The sequence below is a fragment of the Hirundo rustica genome, chromosome W, assembly GCF_015227805.2.
Source record: "Hirundo rustica isolate bHirRus1 chromosome W, bHirRus1.pri.v3, whole genome shotgun sequence".
NCBI classification, from domain to species: domain Eukaryota; kingdom Metazoa; phylum Chordata; class Aves; order Passeriformes; family Hirundinidae; genus Hirundo; species Hirundo rustica.
In genome coordinates, this window is record NC_053487.1 from 23747260 (window position 1) to 23771029 (window position 23770).

A 23770-nucleotide genomic window follows, 5' to 3' on the forward strand; every position below is an offset into this window, starting at 1 on the left:
TTACAGTTTCCTGTGTTCAACGGATCCTTTAAGCAGGAAATCTGCAGCTATCTTATGTCTTATTTACCACATTCTGTTTTTCATGACAAGGACAACTACATAAACATAAACCTGACAAGAAATGAGTTACAAGATCCGGGGTAGCTTATCTAAGATCCGGCTTCTGTTAACTGCGAACAAAGATTACCTATCTACTTCAGCTAGTTCAGCAACTTATTATCTTAACTTTCCAAAAAAATCCTTAGTTCCTCAAAATTAACGTCTCATTCCCCACTTCTTCTTTGAAATGAGTAAATTCTTTTACTCAGTATACAGAGTCTTCCTCATTTATCCAAGCTGTACAGCTAGTGTCTCTCAAGACCAAGCCATATGCCTTTGACAGTGATGTTAAAGCTGCCACTCGTCGTAGCATCCTCCAGTTCCAAACAAGTATTACAATGGATAACACTAAACTTATGCTGACCAAAATAAGCAACACAACTATAGGGTGGATTAAGGTATTCAATATTCCGGTTGCTGTTGGTGACCACCCAAAAAGCACATCCCACCAATGATGAGACAAATGTTCCTCAAGCCTTTTAAAAACCCCTTTGATGGTCTCTGTATCATGGTGTATGGTAATTAATGTCTTTTTCCCTTCATTTCTAATTTCTTTTAAGATTTCTCTCAATTCATGATGCTTCAGCAATTGAGCAACTAAAGTCAAATTCATTCCTAGGGGCACAGGCAGTATCTTCTGCACAGTGGCTAGGTTGGCCTTTATATATTGATGTGATATTACGGGTACTCGATAGGAAAAATCACATCCCTTAATTCTAACAAAATTGCAAACACACAAATTGAATTGAGTCTCATTCACAATTTGGTTGTCTATCCTTATGATGGGGCATGCTGTCCTAAGACAGACACAACCTTGTCCTATATACACAAGTGAAGTTGTCTGTTTGCCTGGATGTGTTTCAAAGTGACAAATACTTTGGTCTGTGTCTAAACAAGTGTCTTTGTCACCCTCTAATGTCCCTTCACATATGTATCCTAATTGTCTCCTCACAGTACAGGGCTCTAGATTAATAGTTTGCCACTTTCCTTTAATTTCTCGTGCCCACATTCTGTGTTCAGAAGGGTACAATACAGTTCCCTCATGGTTTAATCCTAAGGGGACTATTGGGTGTATTAAGTCCACTGAGGCATCGTGTATAGTTTTCTTCCCTCCCACTAGCTTGCATTTGTGACTTTTAGTATCTTGTTTAAAGCCTTACGAGAGTAAGGATCATAGGCTCTTCCTTGGCACTGGTATATCCCAGTCACATTATACCTTTGTGGTATTGCATTGACTCCTGTTATGGTTAAGGTAATTACTACAATAGTTACAACTTTCCACATAATGTCCAAAATAACTCTTAGTCCATTTATTCGTTGTTCCAAGTGAGCTTCAGCTTCAGTTCGTTATCGCCTGGTGTGGCTTTCCAAATTCCTTCTGGGGCTTTCTTCACTCGGGAGTGATGGATCCAGGCCTTCTGTTCTTGGATCTTGATTGCAGTGAAGGTAGTGAGGAGCACCTGGAATGGTCCTTCCCACTGTGGTTCTAAGGTTTTTTCTGCAAAAGACTTAACATACACATAATCCCCAGGTTGTACATCATGTACTGGCCCATCTAGTTCTCTGTTTTGAGTTCTAGCCACATACTTCTCAATTTCTCTAAGTTGTTTATTTAGGGCCACCATATATCCATGTAGGGTTTCTTCCCCTACTTGAATGGATGCTGTTCCCTCTTGAACTGCATATGGCCTTCCATACAATATTTCAAAAGGGCTTAGTTTCTCTTTTGCTCTTGGTTTTGTCCGAATTCGCAACAAGGCCAATGGGAGAGCCTGAGGCCAGGACAAATTTGCTTCTTGCCCCAGTCTTACAATTTGTTGTTTAATCAAATGATTCATCTTTTCCACCTGGCCGCTAGATTGAGGGTGGTATGGGGTGTGCAATTCCCAGTCTATTCCCAGGTGGTGACTTATTTGCTGCACAATTTTCGAAATAAAGTGTGGTCCCCTATCTGAGGATATGGTGGCTGGAACTCCAAATTGTGGTATTATTTCTTGCAACAGCGCTTTGGTCACCTCTCGGGCCTTAGCTGTCCTGGCAGGAAAGGCTTCTGGCCATCCTGAAAAGGTATCAGTTAACACCAATAGGTAACGATACCCTCCCTTCCTGGGCAGTTCTGTAAAATCAATTTGCCATTGTTGCCCAGGTCCACAACCTTTCCCAATTTGTCCCACTTTAGGCTTTGGGGTATTTTTAGGGTTAGTTCGGAGGCAAAGACTACACTGACGAGTTACTTGTATCACTGTGCCCTGCAATTTCCTGGCCATGATTCTTTCTTTCAAATGGTTATACAGGGCATCTATTCCCCAGTGTGTTTTCTCATGTTCCCTCTGTACTAATGACCACAACAAATAGGAGGGTACTACAAGTTTCCCTTCTTCTGTTACAGCCCATCCCTCCTGATTATAACTTGCCTTTTCTACCTTGATAAGTTTCTTATCTTTCTTATTGTACACTGGCTTACCTTCAATAGAAACTTTTCCATCTGGAATCAATGCTGCCTCAACAGCCTTATCGGGTACCTCACCTTTTGCTGCTTCTTTTGCCTCTCTGTCCGCCAGCATATTCCCTTCTTCCAATTCAGAGCTCACTTTTTGGTGTGCCTTGATGTGCATTACGGCTACTCTCTCAGGTAGTTGTATGGCATCTAATAGCCTCAGTATCTCTTGTGCGTGTTTAATACTCTTGCCTTGTGAATTCAGCAGTCCTCTTTCCTTCCAGATGGCTCCGTGAGCATGAACCACTCCGAATGCATACCTTGAGTCCGTGTAGATGTTGATCTCTTTTCCTTTTGCCAGCTCTAGGGCTCGGATTAAGGCAATTATTTCAGCCTTCTGTGCAGATGTATTAGTTGGTAATGGCCCAGACTCTATTACCTCTCTGCTTGTGGTAACTGCATACCCAGCGTGCCTTCTTCCACTGACGACATAGCTGCTTCCATCAGTAAACCAGGTGTCAGCATCCTCAAGCAGGGTGTCCTTCAGATCTGGGCGGCTCGAGTATGTGGCTTCAATGGTCTCCAGGCAATTATGGATCACTGGTTCTCCTGTACTCCCGCTGAGGAAGGAAGCTGGGTTCACAATGTTAGTTACCACAATTTCAACATCATCTTGTTCTACCAGTATGGCTTGGTACTTCAGAAATCTCTGTGGGGAGAGCCAATGTCCCCCTTTTGCCTCAAGGACTGCAGACATTGTGTGAGATACTAGCACAGTCATCTTCTGGCCTAGGGTGAATTTGCGTGCTTCTTGGATGTTTATTGCTACTGCTGCAACTGCTCTGAGGCACCCTGGCCATCCTTTAGCTGCTGTGTCCAGTTGCTTGGAAAGATAGGCCACTGCCCTCCGGTACGGGCCTAAGTTCTGTGCTAATATTCCCAAGGCAATCCCCTGCTTCTCATGAGAAAACAGGAAAAATGGTTTACTCACGTTTGGAAGTCCTAGGGCTGGAGCTGACATAAGGGCTTTCTTTAGCTGGTCGAAGGCTTGAGTTGCTTTTTTTGTCCACTGAAGATCTCTGCTCCCTTCCGTGATCAAGGCATACAGAGGTTTAACAAGCAACCCATAGTTATAAATCCACAGTCTGCACCACCCTGTCATGCCTAAAAAGGTTCTTAGTTCTTTCACTGTCTGAGGTTTTGGGGTCTGGCATATTGCTTCCTTGCGATCCTGCCCCAGAGTCCTTTGTCCAGCACTTACTTCATAACCCAGGTAAATGACTGTTTGCCTCACCATTTGGGCTTTCTTCTGGGATACTCGATACCCCTGCAGGCCTAGAAAGTTTAGGAGGCTTACCGTCCAGTCCACGCATGTCTCCTGGGTCTGGGTGGCTATTAAGAGATCATCCACATACTGGAGTAACTGTCCTTCTCCTGGTGGAGGTTCCCAGGACTCTAAATCCTTGGCAAGCTGTTCCCCAAATATAGTGGGGGAGTTCTTGTACCCCTGCGGTAACACACACCATGTGAGCTGAGTTTTTCTTCCAGTTTTAGGGCTTTCCCACTCAAATGCAAAAATTTTCTGGCTGGCTTCATGGAGAGGGAGGCAAAAGAAAGCATCCTTTAGATCTAGAACAGTAAACCAAGTTAGTTCAGGTGTTAAACGGGTTAACAAGGTGTAGGGATTGGCAACCACTGGATACAAGTCCTCAGTTACCTTGTTAACAGCCCTTAAATCTTGTACTAATCTGTATGACCCATCAGGTTTCTTTACTGGCAGAATAGGAGTATTAAAATCAGATTGACACTCTCTCAGTAGTCCTAGCTGCAGAAAGTTCTCAATAATTGGGCTAACCCCTTCTATATCTTCTTTCTTTAGGGGGTATTGTTTAACCCTTACTGGCTGTCCTCCTTCTTTAAGCCTGATTTGCACTGGTAGTGCATTCTTTGCTCTACCTGGTATATTGGAGGCCCACACTCCTGGAAATACTTGATCCATTATTTTCCTAAAATTTTCTTTTTCACTTGCCACTTCAATTTCTTTGGTTATTAGCATTAAGCTTAACAGTTCTACATATTGTTGATCCTTTACCTCCAAACTAATTTCCCCATTTTTGAATATTATTCTTGCTTCCAGCTGCTCTAGCAAATCTCTGCCCAAAAGTGCAGATGGAGCATTAGGCATGTATAAAAATCGATGGATGCCCCACTGTTTTCCCAATTTATACTTCAATGGTTTACAAAAATAAGCTCTTTCAGATTGGCCAGTTGCCTCCTTTGCCATAACATAGTCATTGGTTACAGGTATTAGGGCCTTATTCAACACTGAAAATGTTGCCCCTGTATCTATCAAAAATTTCACTTCTTTTTCTTTGTTCCCCAGTTTAACTATAACCAGAGGGTCCCCTAGGGTAGGGCCCTCCGGTCCCCTTCAGTCCTCTTTTACATGAGCAACTACTTTTTCCCTTTTCTGATCACCTTTTCTATGTTCATTACCCTTTCTTAATTCTGGGCACTGGTTTTTCTAGTGACCAAATTTCTTACAAAATGCACATTGATCTTTTCCTAGTCGGGGTGGTCCTTGTTTTGGTGGACCTTGCCCATGTTTCCCTTTTTCTCCTTCTTTTACTACTGCTGCTAGTTTCTTCATCCCTTGTTTATACCCTTCTTCCCGGTTACTAAAAACTCTCCAGGCCTCATCTAATAAAGTTTCTAAATTCCGGCTGTTTGGGCCCCGGATCTTCTGGAGTTTCCGCCTGATATCTCCTGTGGATTGTCCTAAAAATAAATTTATTAATTGCTGCATTCCTTCATCAGATCCAGGATCCAGGGTGGTATGTCGGCGCATTGCGTCTCGCAGGTGATCTAGAAATTCAGAAGGTGTTTGAGAGGGGCCCTGTTTGATAGCATATAAGGCTGACCAGTTTATGGTTTTGGGGATTGCTCTTTCTAGCCCTTTTACTATTAGTTCTTGGTATCTTTTTAACTGCCCTAACTCCTCATCATCATTAGGATCCCAGCCTGGGTCTTGAAGGGGAAATACATCTTTAACATCCTCCTGTGTTGTCCTACAATCATCTTCAGCCAGATCCCCAGCTACTTTCAAAACTAATTGTTTCTCAGTTTCTGTTAAGGCATCAAGTAGCAGTTGCAGATCTGCCCAATCAGGTGAATGCTGCTTAACTATAAACTTTATTTTTTTAGCAATCCCTATAGGATCACTTCGATAGCCCTTAGCAATCCTTTCCCAAATTTCTAAATCAATTGAGGAAAAGGGAACTTTAATCAGTTTTGTTTCCCCATCAGAGGTTATTGCTTGTCTTAGAGGTGCTTGTACAACAACTCTGGTTTGTTTTCGGGTCCTTGATGCTATAGGTCCTCGTGAGGGAACCTTAGGACGTGGTGAGAGGGGTTCAGGTTCATCCCACTCACTGTCACTGCTAGGCAGTGATGGATCCCGGGGTTTAGGAGTGGGTGGAGAAACCCCTACTTCAGTTGCTGTCCTCCCAAAGGAAGATGAAGCTAAAGATGAAGTGGGGGGGGTTGGAGTCAATGATGGTTCTGAATTTGCGTCCCCCACCACCCTCCTCCTTTCCTGCCTCCTAGGGGCTGGCTTAAGTATGTCTTCTGTCTCTTGTTCCAAAGCCTCTGCTTTGTCAGGATGGGTGCACCTCCGATTTATCGAGCAGGTACTACAACACCGTTTGGGCTTCCCTTTAGTAGCTTTATTATCCTTTTCAAGGGCTAATACTAAAGGATCAGATGGTGACCTCATTCCACAATCCCTTTGCCACTCGGGATGATTCCTGAGAGTGAAAAACATATCAGCATAAGCTACTTCTTGCCACTTTTGTTCACGCCGAAGGAAAAGCATCAATTGTAATAATGTCTCATAGTCCAGTGTACCGTTTACTGGCCACTTCACACCTTCATCAAGTTTATATAATGGCCACCATTGTGTACAAAGCTTAGCAAGCTCCCTCTTAGTTTCGGTACCACCACAGCCCACCAGTTCCTTCCAGTGTGTTAAGATACACCCTAAAGGGCTTCCTCTGGGAATCTCTTTGCTCTCATTTGCCCCCATGTTTAGAATCCCTTTTGGTCCAAGATGTTACAAAACACAAAGTAGACTACTTCAATTGCGCTTCTCAGCACCAAAAATTTCTCAGCTATTTCTGCTAACTCTGGGCATAAGTTCTGGGCTCTCTGCTTTCTGCACACAATCAAAGCCTTTTCTTAGAGAGACCCAACTCCAAACACTAACCGTTTTAGGTTCACAAAGAAAATAGCCAGGGGTCCCTCACGACCCCAAACACACTCCACCAGAAGTTTCAACAAGGTCCCGCCGAAAAGTCCTACGGATTTCGGCCGGGACACCACACACAAACCCCTCCGTGAGAAGGAGGAGGGTAACCCTGATCCCACGCTGCCTCTCCACTCTGTGGTTAAGGACTACACCACCAGGACTTTAGAATATTGCCACACACTCTAGCAACTGCAAGCCTAACAAACAAGCAAAACCTTTTTCCCTTTAACTAAAACACTCACTCGCCAAAAGAACTTCTTAGGGTTTTACAGGGAGTTTAGAGACACGGCCCGAGGCTGCAGAGCCTGGATTCCCCCGCGGTTACCAGGGAAACAAATCACCCCCTCCCAATTCCTGGGGCTGGCTCAGGTTTCAAACCTCCTTACGCCGCTTGCTCCTTTTAGTTCAAAAACAAACAATTTAAACTTACACAAATGCTTTTTTCACCTAACAAAACGTAAGCAAAATTTTGTTGCCAAAAGCACACGCTGTTCAAGCTCACACACAGTCTAATTCCCCTCCAGCACACAATCTGGATACAACACAAACACTTTAAATCCTTCCGCTCTTGGAAACAGAGGTATCCCTCCACTGATCAGGCGGGGAATTCAAAAGGTTTTTACAACTTCAAGCTTGCAAAACTCCTAAAAACATTTACACAGGTTACTAACACACCCCAAAATCACACAAATCAAAACGCTTACACAAACTCCCACAGACCACGATACATACGGTGCACCAATAATTCTTCCACACCTGAAGACACAAACACACAAAACCACGAGACCACAGAACACGGATCCGTTCACACCACACACACTCCGTGCACTCGGGGCCGCAATCGGGATTTTCCGCGACCCACAACGGGACCCTTCGCGTCCCAGCACGGGCTCGCCACACGGATTACGGATTGTCAAGGTACCTTTAAACCACAAACTGTAACCGGAGCCACCGCTGCTCCTAATACACAACAACAACACCGGTTATTTTACTGCCGCCGCTGCCCCCTCACGGGACACGGACTACCAAGTCATCTTTAAATTGCAAGATGACATAACAAAAAAAAACCGGTTACCGCTGTCCCCACTACGGGACACGGACTACCAAGGCACCTTTAAACTGCAAGATGACACAACAAAGACAGGTTGCCGCTGTCCCCACTACGGGACACGGACTACCAAGGCACCTTTAAACTGCAAGATGACACAACAAAGACAGGTTGCCGCTGTCCCCACTACGGGACACGGACTACCAAGGCACCTTTAAACTGCAAGATGACACAACAAAGGTTGCCGCTGTCCCCACTACGGGACACGGACTACCAAGGCACCTTTAAACTGCAAGATGACACAACAAAGACAGGTTGCCGCTGTCCCCACTACGGGACACGGACTACCAAGGCACCTTTAAACTGCAAGATGACACAACAAAGGTTGCCGCTGTCCCCACTACGGGACACGGACTACCAAACCACTGATACCAAGCTCCGCAGAGCTGACACAACTTTTACAAACAAACCCAAGAGGCGTATGTTGTGCACGAGACGTCTCTCAGTGTCTTACCAACCGCCTACACCAAGGTACCTATTTTCAAATATAAACATACCTTTTGTCCGTAGTTCCAGCAGGTTCTGGTCTTTCCCCGGGTAGTCAGCAGGACCGCAGGAGCCCTCTTCCCAGAAAATTCCGGGTGGGCGCCCAGAGGGGTCCTGGACCCCGCTGGCCCCACGGCCAGAGAGAGCAGTCTCCTACCTGGCTCGCCAAAATGATTTATTAAAGAAATACGGGTATTGATCTAGTATCGATACCCAACTATGACGGACAAAAACTCTCTAACAATTTAGAGTTAGAAAGTGTATGTTTATTACGGCCGGGCAGCACGCGGGATAGTTCCCTAATTCGCACTGCGAAATTCACAGGTAATTACAAAGTCTTTTATTCACAAAAGTGTTGAATATCCAAAATACAAATGCATATTCATACCCCTGTCACCTCCCATTCCTCGCTTCATATGCTAATTGGCAAAAAGGCTATTAAGCATGCGTACTTTGTTTCTTAAAATGAGTCGGGGGTCTATTTTGGGGAGGGGTCACCTAAAATGAGGAAGTAAGATGAGTCTTCCTCGTCCTGACCTTTCTACCTTTTCAATGCATTCGTGACAAATGATTCCTTGGTAGAACTTACAGTTTCCTGTGTTCAACGGATCCTTTAAGCAGGAAATCTGCAGCTATCTTATGTCTTATTTACCACATTCTGTTTTTCATGACAAGGACAACTACATAAACATAAACCTGACAAGAAATGAGTTACAAGATCCAGGGTAGCTTATCTAAGATCCGGCTTCTGTTAACTGCGAACAAAGATTACCTATCTACTTCAGCTAGTTCAGCAACTTATTATCTTAACTTTCCAAAAAAAATCCTTAGTTCCTCAAAATTAACGTCTCACAGTGAACAAAAAATAGTTAATGTTTATCACATTGTCATTCATATAAAGGTTTGTAATTCTTTTGTTGTCTGAAGTTTGGGGATCTGACAAATTGCCTTTTTACAGCTTTGTCTTAGAGTCTGTTGTCTAGCGCTAATCTTATAACTTAGGTAGATCACCTTCTGTTTTCCCACTTGGGCCTTCTTTGGTACCTGGTACACTTGGAGTCTTTTCTCTACACCTCCTCCTATTCTCTACATGCCCTTTCCTCAGTACTACACTTCTCAGCATGCCTTGCTCACAGTATTCGCTGTATTTTCTCGGCTGTCTTAAACACACACACTCTCAACACAAAGTCTGGACTTTACAATTACACAATCACAGTTTAAACTGTAAAACCAAAACTGGGATTCCCTTGGAGTCTTAAAAAGTTTAAGAGTCTTACTCTGGTCAAAGGTACAACCTGCTAGAGGCCTTAGGGGTAGGCCTGGTATCCCTCTGCTAGCCAGTACTCACAGCGGTGGCTTGCAAGCTAACTCCCAGGGCGCAACACTGGACATCTCTCACGCGTCTTACTGGAGCCCTAGCTCAGTGTACGCTTTCTTTTTTAGTTTAATACATACTTTTTGTCTGCTATGGCCCCAGAAGATCTTTGTGTCCTCGCAGATGAGTGTGTTAGTAAGGAGTCCCCACCGGGAAGTTCCCAGGGGCACCTGGGGAGTCTCACTCCACTTGCTTCCCACAGCCAGAGGGCTGTGTCCTGCCATGGGGTTACCAACTGAAACGGGGCAGAAAAAGAACTTTTCAACTGATAATAGTTGTTAGAGCGGCATGTATTTTTAATCGATGTTGAGATGCGTGGGCAATAGTTTTACTAAAGACACGCATGAACACTAGAGAGCTTGCTCCCTTATTATTCCTTGAGATCTTACATATGCATGGCATTGTACAATCTACTTCATACATATTCATTCTTTGGCCCCACCCATCTTTGCTTTGTATGGTAATTAACTCTACACCTTTTTGGGCATGCTCTGTTTGTTGTGGTGGTCTCTGGGCGTCTCCAGGAGATGTAGGAAATGGAGTCTTCTTTTGTGAACTTTTCACTTTTATTCCTCTTGCATGTGCTTTGGCTCTTTTGGCACTTTTTTAAGGCAAGAATTCAGTTTTTGCTGGCTAAGAGTCTGTGTTTTTCTCTTTTTCTGCATTTTTAGCTTTGTCATCCTGTTGTGTTTAGGTTAGCCCTTATTATTACAAGGGGCGCTAGATGCTTGTAGTGCTTTATAATATGCAAAGGGTAACAGACACAGCATTCGATATTCACTAAATGCTTTTAAAAATGCAGTTTAAAATATGTTTTAAAGCACTATTTAAAATACATTCAAAAATACAGTGCATGTTCTTAAGTTTACTATAAAAGATCAGCTAGAAGTCTCAAATCTGTCTCACCTTGTGCTGAATGCTGAAGTCAAAATCCTACAGGCTGGTTTTAAAGCAGAAATACACTAGGCAGGCCCATTATTAAATCAATCCATCTGCTTGAAATACAATACAGCAATCATAATATAAAGCCCTTTCTTAATACAGGGATTCCAGACAATGCATAGAAATGCCTCACCTTTCATAAAACCCCTTATGTAACTTTCAACAGAAGCACGCAATTCTGAACTTTTTTTTGTTTAACTGAAACAGCAGTAAGTAAGAGCTAATAAAGGTGATTAAGGGCAGGTGAAGTTCTGGTGAAAGAATATCTGAATTTTACAAAGCAGTTAACAGTATGAGTTTTCCTGGCTGGAAATAAGATATGACTCAATTGTTTTGATTTGTCCTAGAGCAGATCTTTGTGACAGGTGTTGGACACATCAGATGAGGGAGATTAGTGACATTCTCTGCATTTAATTGGTCATCATGTCCTATCTGGTTAATGTACAGCCTGATAAGCTGTCTGGTATGGTTCTTTTTGCATAGTCATTGCAGCTGGTTACTGTTGAAGGAAGGGTCCAAGTTGTAATGAACAGACTAAAAAGGAAGCTAAAACGCATCCATTTTCTTCAGCACTTTGGAAGGAATTATGTCATGGGTTGGCACAGTTTGGTTTTTAGTTAGGGAGGAATGTGGAATGTTGCCCTGTCAGGACATTGGAATTGTTATAGAAAGGACAGGGACCTGTCGGAGGCTAGTTTGGGATATTGGCATCTGCTTTAACCACTGAGAATGTTGAATGCAACTTTGGGAATGTGATAAATGCATATTATATGGCTCTATGCAAGATATTTACTATATGTATTATGTTGTATTAATTGTTAATGTTGTATTAATAGTTTGATAGTATGGTAAATGTAGTTTTGTAGTTAAAATGTAGTTTTTTATGTACTAACCACAGGAAAACGTAAATCTTTCAGGAAAAAAAAAGAAGGGTTTGCTGCTTCCTTATCAGAAGAGACCAACTCCTCCTGCCTCTCTTGGCCTTGAGGATGCCATAGAGATTAAAGAAGAAAAAAGTGATATTAACCAGAGACAATTCTTTGTTTGAATAGAATTTATGCATTGTGTGTGAAATGTGTGAGTGTTTGGCAGGCTATTGCTTTTAAGAGGTAATCCTTTGTTAACAGGGTCCTTCTCCGGAGCGTTTTGCTTGGGGGAAGCACCCAGACGTCTGAAATTTTGTTTTTTTATTGTCTCGTGTTGTCCTAGCTCTAATTGTTCAGTTTTTTTACTCTAGTTCTATTTTTATGGCCATCTTATTTACTGTTGAACTTTTGGAATTTTAAAACAAGTGATTGGTGTTTTTCACAGGGAAGTACCCATATAAATCCCTATTTTGTTCAAGTCAGCCCTTTTCCTCCTGGTCAGCTGAACAGGTAACATCAAGTCAGGCCTGCTGCTCCCCCCCGCTTTGGGGGGGGAGCTGGCCCGAGGCCTAGCCGGACTCCATCGGCTCCTGGCAGGGGAGGAGAGGTTGCAGCTTAAAATCAACTACTTTAAAAAAAAAACCTCCCTGGAGCCATGGAGCCCCGGAGCAGGGAGGGATTTCTGCCAAGTCCCTGATAACAGCTATGGGCCCAGTTGGGCTGAGGCCGCCATTATCACCGAGGGGTGGGCAGAGTTCTCCCCCCGCCCCTCCTCCGGTGATTCCTAGGCAGAGAAGAAAAGAGCATAAGGGAAAGGCCTAGCCAATCTGAGGTGCAGCAGGGGAGATGACTGCCACCCGGCAAAATCACATGACCACTGCAGACCTGGGTAGATTTAACCCTTTCCTGGCAACATGAAGCTTCCAAGGCCTAACCATTCCCTGAGAGATAGAAGAAAGAGACAGAGTGGACATAGAAAAGACACAGCATGAAGTCAGTGGAGCAAGAAGTGAAAGAACTGATAATATTATTGGACAGAGGGATTGAGGATGTGGACATTTTTAATTGGACTTCCCTGGTGTAAACTATGGAGAAATGGACTGTTTCTTGTAATATTTTAATGTTGTTTGGGGGAATGCTGATTCTAATCAAAATTTAGGATTGATATGATTGAGATTTAGGTGAGAATCTTAAAGCCCCTCGCTCCTGTGGTAAAAGGAGGTCTCAGCCTTTGAGACAAAGATGATTTTAGAGAGACAGTGATTTGAAGCCCTCGGCTCCTGGAGTAAAAGGAGGTCTCTATTTCTTTTGAGATAGAGGCAATTTTAGAGATAGAAGAAGAGAATCCTTGTTTTATACTAGAAGAAGCATTCTTAAACAGTACCCCAGATACACTGAGAGGCCCATGAGTAGCCAGGGGAAAGGCTGCTAATGGGTGAAACTGCACAATCTGCATAAACTCCAGGCAGTGGCAGATTTGTAGCATTGTGAGCCATAAGACTGTTTTTGTCTTGTGGCAAATGTCCCCATAGGTCTCTAGAGAGACTCCTCTCCCAAAGTGATGGAAGATTATATTTAAATGGTGAAACTGACTGAAAATCACGGGATGTGTCTCTCTATGTTGTTTGTAAGGGGAGGGAAGAGTGTTTTGAAGTTTCATTTTGGATTTTTTTCAACTTTTCTTTTCCATTCTCTTAGTGTGTGTTAATAAAACCATTTTTTTATTTGTAAGCTTGAGCCTGCTTTGCTTCTCCTGATTCTCTCCCACAAAAAGAGAGTAAACACTAAGACTACTACACTAAATTTAGCAAACAGAATTTGGAAAACCTGAAACCACTACATTTAATTGGTGTTTCTGCCTGGTTTTAACTAAAACCACTACAAAGTAAAACCCATGCCTGGTGCCTTATGAGCAGCTTTTGTGACATGCTGCTTCTCTTTTCACAAGAAATTCTCTGTTTTCCCTGAAAAAGTAACAGTCTTACCAAAGTGCCATACCGCCTCCCCAAGAAGTATTAACAAGGAGCTTTGTCTTGTGTTACTGCCTGTTTTCTGCATTATTTTTCTTACTATTGAGAGGAGTGACAGACTTGTCTTTACAAACAAGCAGTGGGTCTGCTGGTAGATAAAACTAGCTCTGAGAGATAAAAGAAACAATAGGAAGGATTCCACTGATTGATGAATGGAAAAGAAGATATTTGCCTTTACAAACAAACTGTAGGTTTGCTGATAAATGAAATTGGATACTGTAAGAAACAATGGGGAAAAACCATAAATTCCATAAGAATTAAAAATTAAAAGGGGGGTTATACATTAAAGGAGAATCTTAGGTACTAGGCACTCTGGGAAGCCTGTACCTCTCAAGTACCTCAGCCAATGGGGAAAGAGAGAGGGAAATGCAGCTGGGAAATTAGGATAAATAGGGGGTTGTGTCCTCCAAAAATTCAAGAGACCCCAGGGGAAATGCCCCATGACCTCTCCCTTTATTCAAATAAAGTAAAAGGACTCCTCTGTCTCCTTTTTGGACATAAACCTCTGGCATTTGTGGATTATTTTTTTCCCTAACACTATTTTTCTTTGTGATGCATAACGTTTTGATGTACAGATTAATACTTAAAATAGTGTTAGTTCCTTGGGAGACATTACGGAATAACTTAGGAGTCAGGTGGTTAAGTCCACTGAAGGGTAGGTTACAGCCTTCCAAAGCTCCAGCTTTTTCTCAGTATTAACAACTACTTGGGGTTTTTTTTCTGCCTAACACTGTTTTTGCAATAGAGCATGTTCTTTATTTAATATTCTGTTAAAGTTTTGCTAGCAAACTGCATTTACAAGCATTCCATTAGAACATATTTTACTCAGTCAATGCATTGGATAATGTGATGGTGAAAGACAATATAAAACTTGAAACATTAGGGGAGTATTAAATATAACATTTGGTTGCAGTAAATAGAAACAAACATCACCATTATGCAAGAGTATCTTACTTTCTGCCTTAAACAAATAAAAGCACATTTCCAATTTGAGGTTAACCATTAGTCGCAGTTTGCAAAGAGTATAAATGTCTTTAAAAATATAATAGCAACACAAAGGTCATGGCAAGGTCTACACGTCTCTAGATCTTTATTAGGTAGTTCATACAGTACCACTTTACACAAGCTCTCTGGCTCTAACAACCTTGCTCTTCATTGGAAGGCCCAGTGCAACCAAAAGAAAATCCCAGGACAGTGCTGGGACTGAGGGAGAGTCAGTTGTTCTCACCACAGATGGTCTCAGGCACTTTAATATGTTGTGTCAACTTGTTCATGAAAGCTGCTGTTGTGCAACGCGTTCTACTTCCGAACACTTTTGCCTAGTTTACACCTTCCCACTCAGGACTCAGTTCATCATTTTGGTCATTGTTGTGTTCCTCTGAGGAATGGTTTTTCCCCTCAGAGTCCCCCTGAAGCCTGTGCTATGTAGTTCAACCCTTTTTCCCTATCATACCTACTCCTGACCCTATTGGCTCAGGGCCAATATCTTTCCTTGGCCCAAAACTAGATATATCCCTGTTTCTTCCTGGTTCGCTCTCTCTCTCCTCGGCCTCCTGGAACATCACATCGAGAATAAAGCTTGGACGGAAGCTGGGGGTGAGAGCCACTCTTTTGAAATCTCTATTCTGCCTCTCTGAAATATATTTCCCTAAAACCCCTGAATAACTGAGCTAGCGAGAGCTGGGGGGTGGCTAGAGGGAAGTATAGTTTCAGGTCATGTTGCCAAATTGAGACAAACAGACAGCTGAGCCAGAGAAATGAAATAGAGGGAACTATACCATACAGGCACCCTGGATATTCTGCACTAGCAGAATCACCTGGACAAGTTCACAAGTGGTCAGCAAATGATTAGTTATCTTAGAATTCATAAGAAAGTTTTAGAGAAGTATTTTGGATGATGAACATTTACATTTTTCCTTGATCATATCCATTTACCCAGGCCACTTAGAAAAAACCTAGTAATTAAGCATAGAGGTAAGCCAAGAGAGCAAATAAGTAAAAAGCAACTCAAAAGTCAGGTCCACAGGTATAGCATCGCTGGTTATGCATGAGATTGTGCCATTTCTTTTAATGGCAACAATCCAAATCAACAAAGGCCTCAATGCAGAAACAGCTTACATTGTTTTATTTTGTATGTAACTTACGTAAGTTATGTTGACCGCTAATGTTTTTGTGCTAGGTAAAGGTGCATGTACAAGAGCACTTGCTAAGCATGCCATACCAGCAACTTCTTGTTTTTTAGGCCTAGGAATCAAGAGCAGCTGATCTTCCATGTTTAATATAATACCATTAACATTCACAGGAGCACTTTTTACTAAGAAGAAATTTGAATGAACAATAGTCAAGTCACTCCATGGTGTACCTTTAGGGACGCCTAGTTCCACTCATTATCTAAACTTTTGTAACACTATAGATGTGCTTTAAAAGTGAACAGAGAATATTAGTCTACGCAGAATTATGCATGTTGAATATATCAAGTGTTCATCAGTCTTTATTAAATATTTAAAAGTAATTTAACCTCTCAAAAATTCTTGATTTTTTTAAAAGCAGTTAGTGTTTCATCTGTAAGTTGCTAATGCAACACCTTGAAAGCCAAATTATCTTACATAGTAATGAATTACATTGCACAACAAATGAGTATGATGCTTTGTGGACAAACAAAATATAGTCCCTTTTCTAAAGGAATTAGAACCCAGGGGCCAGATCCTGCAGAAGCTAACACAAAAGAAGACTTAGTGGTGTTTGTGTTACATATGTGAAGTTATTCATGTGCTTGTGTCCACAGTGCGAGGTTGGTAATGAAAAACTTGATTTTGACCTACTTTGCACTAAATGGCGATAGCAGAAAAATAGTCCTTTATTGCCAAAATTGCAGTTTACTTTTGCACAGACATTTGTTATGCATACTTCTTATTATGTGGGTTTAAAGGAAGACAGATTAAAGACCTTCAGAAGCTTCCGACTGAATTTGAAAAGGAAATCTTTGAAAAGAAACCATTCACTGTACCTCTGGACCTTTTGTAAGCCTTGCTGCTGCTGCTGCACCTTGTGAAACAGAAGTGGAATGTTACAAATGATCCTTTATGGTTCAAAAGTAGATTGTTCCTCACTGCAATATCTACTCTTTCTTTGCATTCTGGGCACCTTTTTCATCTTCATCATAGTACACAGTGGGTTCCTTCCCCTCCTTCAGCAGCTTACCAACATGATCATACTTAACTGGGGAAAAAAAATTCAAGTAATTTTTCTGCCCTGAAGAGACACCTTTTAAAACTCCTCCAACTGTATTATGAATGAACAGAATGACTATATTTTAATTAAAAAAGCTCTGAGCAACTTGTTCCAAATACTGAGGGAAAGGAGAAAAGCTAAAATCAACTACTACTACTACCTGAACTACTATTACTGTTGTCATAAGAATTACGTGACGTGAATGTAACTCTCATCTTATTGCCCAAACCAAAGGATGAATAAACACAAACTGATGGACTCACCCAGCCAAAGAAACAGAATCCTAGGTTATTTCTCTTGCCAATGCCAAAGCTGGTTTTTCAACCAAAGGCATTTTTAGACTATTTACATATATTAAACACACACATACATATATGCACACATATGCACAACTTGGAGGGGGTTTTAGTTTTTGTAATGTGTATTAAAAATATTCAATAGGACAGAAGGCAGATCCTTTCTCCCAAAGATAAAGATGGATCTGTTATCCAATTATGTGATTAAGCCTCTGATTTATTTTATATCTCCTTTTGAGGATGTAAAAATGCCAAAATCATATACATGTAAGGACTGAGAGCTATACTATGTTGCCTCTCTGTCAACTTCAACAAAGCAAAAGAAGCCCCCGATTACAGGTATTTCAGACTAGCAATGTTGTTATAACAATTTAAAGCAGCTATTTGCCATATTTAATAGGAACACAGTAATAAAAAGAGTGGACTTCACTGTCAGTCCTGATGCTCAACACTTGTAAAGGTAGATTTTAACACTACTTCAAGTCAGATATTTGATAGCATAATTCTGGTTTCTGTGACAAGCTTGTTAGCAAAATAAAACAGCCATTCAGTGTGGCATGATTAACAGGCTTAAAACAGGAAGAGGGCCAAAATAGTCAGGACACATCAGGTCAGGACTGAAATTTCTAATGACATCATGTGGAGAAAACTCCATTGTAGCTGGTTATAGTAAACCTTTCAACACTAGATTTAAAAGAAAACGTGTTTTATTTCCACTGTACTAGTTATCAGTGTATGCAATTTCCATCATTTATATACATATGATGCTTCCAGCTGGTTACAGCCTTTTAACTATTGCTTCCCCTATTACCAGTTAACTACTTCTTTGTAAATAGGTTTAAAATTGCTTACAAGTGAATTGTGACTCCCAGTCCCTCAAAGTCTCTTGCTGTGTAGCGTTGAGATCAGAGAGGTCATCATACTTATCCCTCAGTGCCTCCTTATCCAGGCAGAAAGTGGCAAGACCTCGGGATGCATCTCTTCCAGCAAAGATCCCATATGGGCCCTCTTTAAAATAAAAACATAAGCAGCATTATTGCAGAGGTAATGAATGCTATGTTATCTTTGTGGATCAGAGTCCCCAAACTAAAATAGATGATGAGTTTCTACCCTGAGCCATGCATCAGATGCCTCAAGCTTCTGAAATGCTTTAAAGTTTTATTCTAATAGGTAATAAGAGAAAACAGAGGAAGAGGACAAGAAACAAAACCATGGAGAAAGATACTGAGGTTTGCTGAAACATCAGGACAGCGAACCACACAATGGTGCATGGCACATATAAACAGGTAATGATAAGCATACAGACTGGGACACACATCCCTAGAATAAGGAACAGATGAAGGATTTCTATGTCTGGGGTGAAATGAAAGTTTTCTAACAGATACTCCTGACTTGAGATGAAAGGATGGCTTGACAGAAAATATAGTGGAGCTACTAGAAATTATCAAGTTGGAGGAAACATCTACAGAAACAAAATGCAAGATGAACTGAAATGATCAAAACATGCAACTCACAGCAGATCAGAGACATCAAGATAAACTCTTGCTAAACTTCATTAATGATTAACTTGCTTGCATGACAAGCCCAAAATTGAGATACTGCATGTTCAACTAGACATTCAAAGTTCTTCTAAAAGGAGCTTAAAGAAGTTAGATGTGAAGTCTGGTTATTGTAGAGCACATGCCAACTTCCAGAGTGTGCTTTTTCCTAAATTAATCAAAAGAATCTTACTTTTCCATTAAAATGAAAATCAAACTAGCCAGACATTGTGGTGAACCATTCAGCAATTACCAAATCAGATGCAACAGGCAGCTTTTACTGTCATCAAGGAAGACAGCATCTAAGGCTTGGACCTTATGTCAAGTGGGTTTTAGTTTGCACAAATACAAAGCTGCACATCTAACTCGCTGTACATATCATCCTGACTGCTGCAGAATGCAAAGTTACAGCCTGGCATCATTCAGCGACAGTCTCATCTGTGTTTGGCCCAAAAGTAGTAACATAATGCTTCAAAAAACATGGTGTCTCCTGCATTTTTCTCCTTGTCTCTAAGTAGCACTGGCAGCTCACTACTGCAGCTACCAGGCTGTCTAGACAGCTCAGGAATGGTTATGCCAGGCAGATCCTGGTAAAAATCAGCAAGCCTCAGTGAGCTGTTTTATCAGGCAGCCTCTGATAAAAATAAACCTCCCTGCCCTCGTGGAGGTGATAAAACTCTTTCACCTGGGTGCACATACTCCCATCCACCTCATCACTGGCTGCTCTACGAGTATAGGTTATTCAATCTTTGCACATTTGAACTATGCTCCTGGTAGAAAGCTGGTTTAATCTAAATTGCCAAGTACTTAGTATAAATATTATGCAATGGAGTGATACCCACTAAAAGTTGGGAATGGAGTGTCAACACTGAGAACACTTTGCTTCTGCTGCCTGCCATCAGGCAAAGGCAACCCAGGCCGACAAAGCCACCCAACCCCTTATGGTACGTGTAGTCTGCCATGGGAAAACACTGAGAATAATGAAACAATGTAAACTGGCAAAGCCGGAGTTTCTACAACACCGGGGCCCGACTCCGGAGTCTGAGCAGCAGCAGTCACCCTGCCCGCCGGCTCACCGGCACACAGCTCTCCCAGCGCTGCAGGGTTGCGCAGCCTTCCCGGCTGCAAGCAAGCCTTGAATCCTTTCCAAACCTCCGCATCGGCACCAGGGCCGTGATGGGGTCAGGCAGGAGCGCTGATCCCCGCTGAAGGAAGGCGCTCCTGGCCAGCACTGGCCCTGACCCGCCCCGCGCTCCCCCCAGCCGGTGGCCCTGGGCACAACGAGCGGAGTACGCAGCCCCCCCCCGGGCCCGTAGAACTTCCTGGCGCGGGTCACGTCAAAAACTGCCGTTGACGGCCATGAGAATGCGCGGGTCACTCACGCCGTCGAAGGGCTGCTCCAGCGTGAAGTCGCGGCGCTTCATCTTGGGCGGCAGAGGCGGGTCCGCCTTGCCCGGGGGTGCCGCGGGCCGCTCGCCCTGCAGGATCTGGTAGAGCAGGAATAGACAGAGGCCCAGCAGGCTCAGGTTGAGAGGGGAGCTTACGATCTCCAGCAGCAGCTCGCCGCCCTCGCCTGCCGCCACCTCCTCGCGGGCCATGGCACTGGACTGTGCGGCGGCTCTGCAGGCGCCGAGCACGCAGCGGCGGCACGGAGCACACCCGGCCCGGTGGGGCAGTGTAGTGGTTTCAAGTTTACTAAATTTTGGTCTTGGTACTTACTCTTTTTGTGGGAGAGAGACTAGGAGAAAAACAAAGCAGGCTTAACTTTAAAATTAACAAATAGTTTTATTAACATACACTAAAAGATTAGAAAAAAGAAAGCTGGAAAAAAACTAAAACAGAATGAAACTTCAAAAACACTCTTCCCTCCCCTTACGAAGTGTTAACTTTCTTGCAAAACAACATAAAGAGACAAAACTTGTAATTTTCAGTCAGTTTCACCATCTGACAATAGTCTTTCATCAATTCTTTAGGGGAAGAGTCTCTCAGAGTCTTGGATCCCATTGACAACTTAGAACAGTTCTCTTGTGGGTTTTAAACTGTCACAAAAACAACCGCCTGGAGAAACCAGCCTTTGTGACTCCTCCCATCAGCAGGTCCCTAAGCTGCTTATGGGTCATGGGTCTTAGACTTTTGCATACTGGGGTGTCACTTTTTAAAGATGAATAACTCCAAAGCAAAGGATTTTTCACCTCAAGGTACAGAGATATCTTCTCACTTCTTTACTGGCGCAGGGGGCTTCTTATCTTTATCTTTGTTCAAGCATCTTATAGGATATTACTTAGTTTATCACAAACACCTTTGCTCGAATCCACATACAAATTAAAACAATCATCTCCCCAAATGCTTATCTTTCCCATGATTTAAAGGAATGATCTAAATATAGAGTTTAATTCCATGGCTCATGTAAGAATAGAACAACTAACTCTTTAACCCTCTGTCTTAATAGTCTTTTCACTTTTGCTCTACTGACTTCATGCTGTTGTTCTTTATGTTCACTCTGTCTTTTCTTACTTTCTTAGAGAAGGGCTAAGCTTTGGAAGCTTCAAGTTGCTAAGAAAGAGTTAAATCTGCTCGGAGTCTTTGTCTCTCTCTTTGTAGCTCATGGTGTTATATGTTCAAGGCTGCGCTGGTGAGGGAGGAAGAACTCACAGAAACATCAGAGATTGGAGCACTCAGGCAGTCCGGAATTACAAAAAACCAAGCAGGATCATAAATGCCTTCTCAGCTCACCCCTCGGTGTAAATCGGGGTGGCTTCGGCCTAAATGGTGCTCATAGCTCTTATCAGGGGCCCAGCAGAGAGCTCTCCCTGCTCCAGAGAAGTCTGAAGAAAGTAGCTGTTGCAAAACAGCAACCTCTCCTTCCCCCCCCCTTCACCTGGGAGCCGATGGAATCCGGCCAGGCCTCAAGCCAGCTCTCCCCCAAAAGGGGGGAGCAGCAGGCCCAACTCGATGTTACCTGTCTCTCTCTGGCTAAAGGAAAAAAGAAAAAGGACCCACCTACAGGAAATTCACGGGGTTTTATATGGTACTTCCCAAAGTCGCAGCCAACAATTTTAGTGGTTAGAACAGACGCCAATATTCTAACTAACTCTCTGATAGGTTGCTGTCTCTTCCAAAGAAATTCCCAGGTCCTGACCTGGAGAATTATTTTACATTCTTCTATAACTAAAAAACTAAACTGTACTAACCCCCGGTTTCTTTGTCTACCCAAAATGGCCCCCAAGGGGCAGAGGATGGGGGGGCCACATGGCAGGGTCCCAACCATGTGCTCCTTCTTCCCACAACCCTTCTCTTTCCTTGTCCAACCCCTTTCAGTCACCCGACCCCTCCTATCCCTTGGGTACCACCCCTCCTCTGATGTTGATCGCTTTGGCCCCTCCCCTGGCTCCACTTTTTGCTCCTCCCTTGATTACATCACCCAAAAACCCCTCCTCCCTTGGTACCTCCCCTTCCCTGCCAGCTCCACCCCCTGTTCCCATCAGGTCATCCTTGAGTACCGCCGCTCTCGATCTCAGTCCTGCCCCTGTCACCTCCCCTGTCTTGGGCAGCTCCGCCCCCCCATCTTCCTACTTCCGGTTCCCACAGTCCAGAACCAGGAAGTGATGGACCTGGAAGCCAGAACCCGGAGCAGGGGCCATTCCTGTTTGCTGCACCTGTGCATTATAGCCGAACAAGACGAAATCCCACATGGGAACCATTTTCATACCAAAACAAAAAGGAACTCTGTAAAGCCCAGAAAGAGTTTGGGAGAGGGAGTGAATATTTTAAAAGCCTTCTTAAAGCCACCTTCTCTTCAAATGTGTTGGTTCCTGGCGACCTCCAAGAGTTGTTTTCATGTCTCCTAGTTCCCACAGAATACCTTCTGTCGTGGCTCTCTCTCTCCCGGAGCCCCTGCTCTGTTTTTGCCTCGGCTAGCTTGAGAGAGAAACCACGCCGGAAGGAATTTTCCCGTCAGGGTCCCAAAAGATCCCAGAGAGGCTGCAAACCTTTTTCTTTAGAGAGAGCATGTCCCCGTCAATGGCAAAAGGAAAGAGTCTGCCCTTGGTCTGGGGGGAATCAAGGCTTTATTCAGTCTCTGCTCCTGCCCCCGCAGGGTCAGGAGCCCAGTCCAGTTCCCGTCCCTTTCCCGGTCCCAAGAGCCAGTGAGATTTCCACGTGGTCCCAGGACTTTTACTCAGGGGGAAGGGGCTAGAGGCAGGGACAAGCCACTACCCAATCAGGGATAAGGTGGGAGTGGAACAGAGTTGGATTACATTCCAGTGTGGGAGGATGGGCGGGGAGAAGGAGCAGGGACAAACCTTGTGATACATGGTGGTACAGAAGAAACCATTACAAAACCCAATATAAAAATGAAATACAATATAAACCTAAATAATGCACTACAACAACTTTCTGTGGGAGAGAGAATGGAAGCAACCTCTGAAGGAGCTTCTTCCTCAGCTTTTAAGAATTCCTGACTGTGTCTTTGATGCCAATGGAAACCAAATTACATTTGATCATTTGTGCGGTGAAGGGGATTGGATTGTGACACTAAAACAGGCTGAGAAAATTCCACAGCTTGTTTTGGAGAATGTAAAAAGAGCTGCCAAGAAAGCTTTGATTACAATGCCTACAAGGGACCCCAAATTTAGTTATATTAATATTAAATATTCTCCTCTAGAATAATTTATAGATTTTGTAGAAAGGCTTTGGACGGCGATTGAACAAGTGGAGAGTTGGTTGGTTCAATTAGAAGTCATGACAGAGGTAGAGCAAGCCAATGCAAATGATAATTGTAAGTAGATCACATTGGCCTTGCCGCTGGACCCACCACCGACCTTGGAAATTATGGTTGAGGAGTGCGCAAAAAGAGCCGTCGTTCCAGAGCCACAGAAGAGAGGAGAGGGGTGGAGAAGGACGGTCGCTGCAGCAACACCTTACAAACAGCACAATGCACCGCTCCGTTGTTTTCTTTGCAAGCAGGAGGGACACATTGCCAGAGTTTGCCCTCAGGGGGACAACCAGCAGAATGGACAAAATAACAAACAGGGTGGGGTGGGACAAGTCAATCTCC

At 43.2% G+C, this 23770-nt stretch overlaps 1 protein-coding gene across 1 annotated transcript; it reads right to left on the bottom strand.

Moving 5' to 3' along the window:
- Positions 1 to 16767: 16767 nt before the first annotated feature.
- On the bottom strand, positions 16768 to 22415 carry LOC120765000 (membrane-associated progesterone receptor component 1-like). The gene is given in 5 exon segments (XM_040089175.1): positions 16768 to 16868; positions 18029 to 18184; positions 20008 to 20060; positions 20062 to 20334; positions 22288 to 22415. Coding segments are annotated over 5 exon segments (711 nt in total).
- Between the last annotated feature and the right edge of the window lie 1355 nt (positions 22416 to 23770).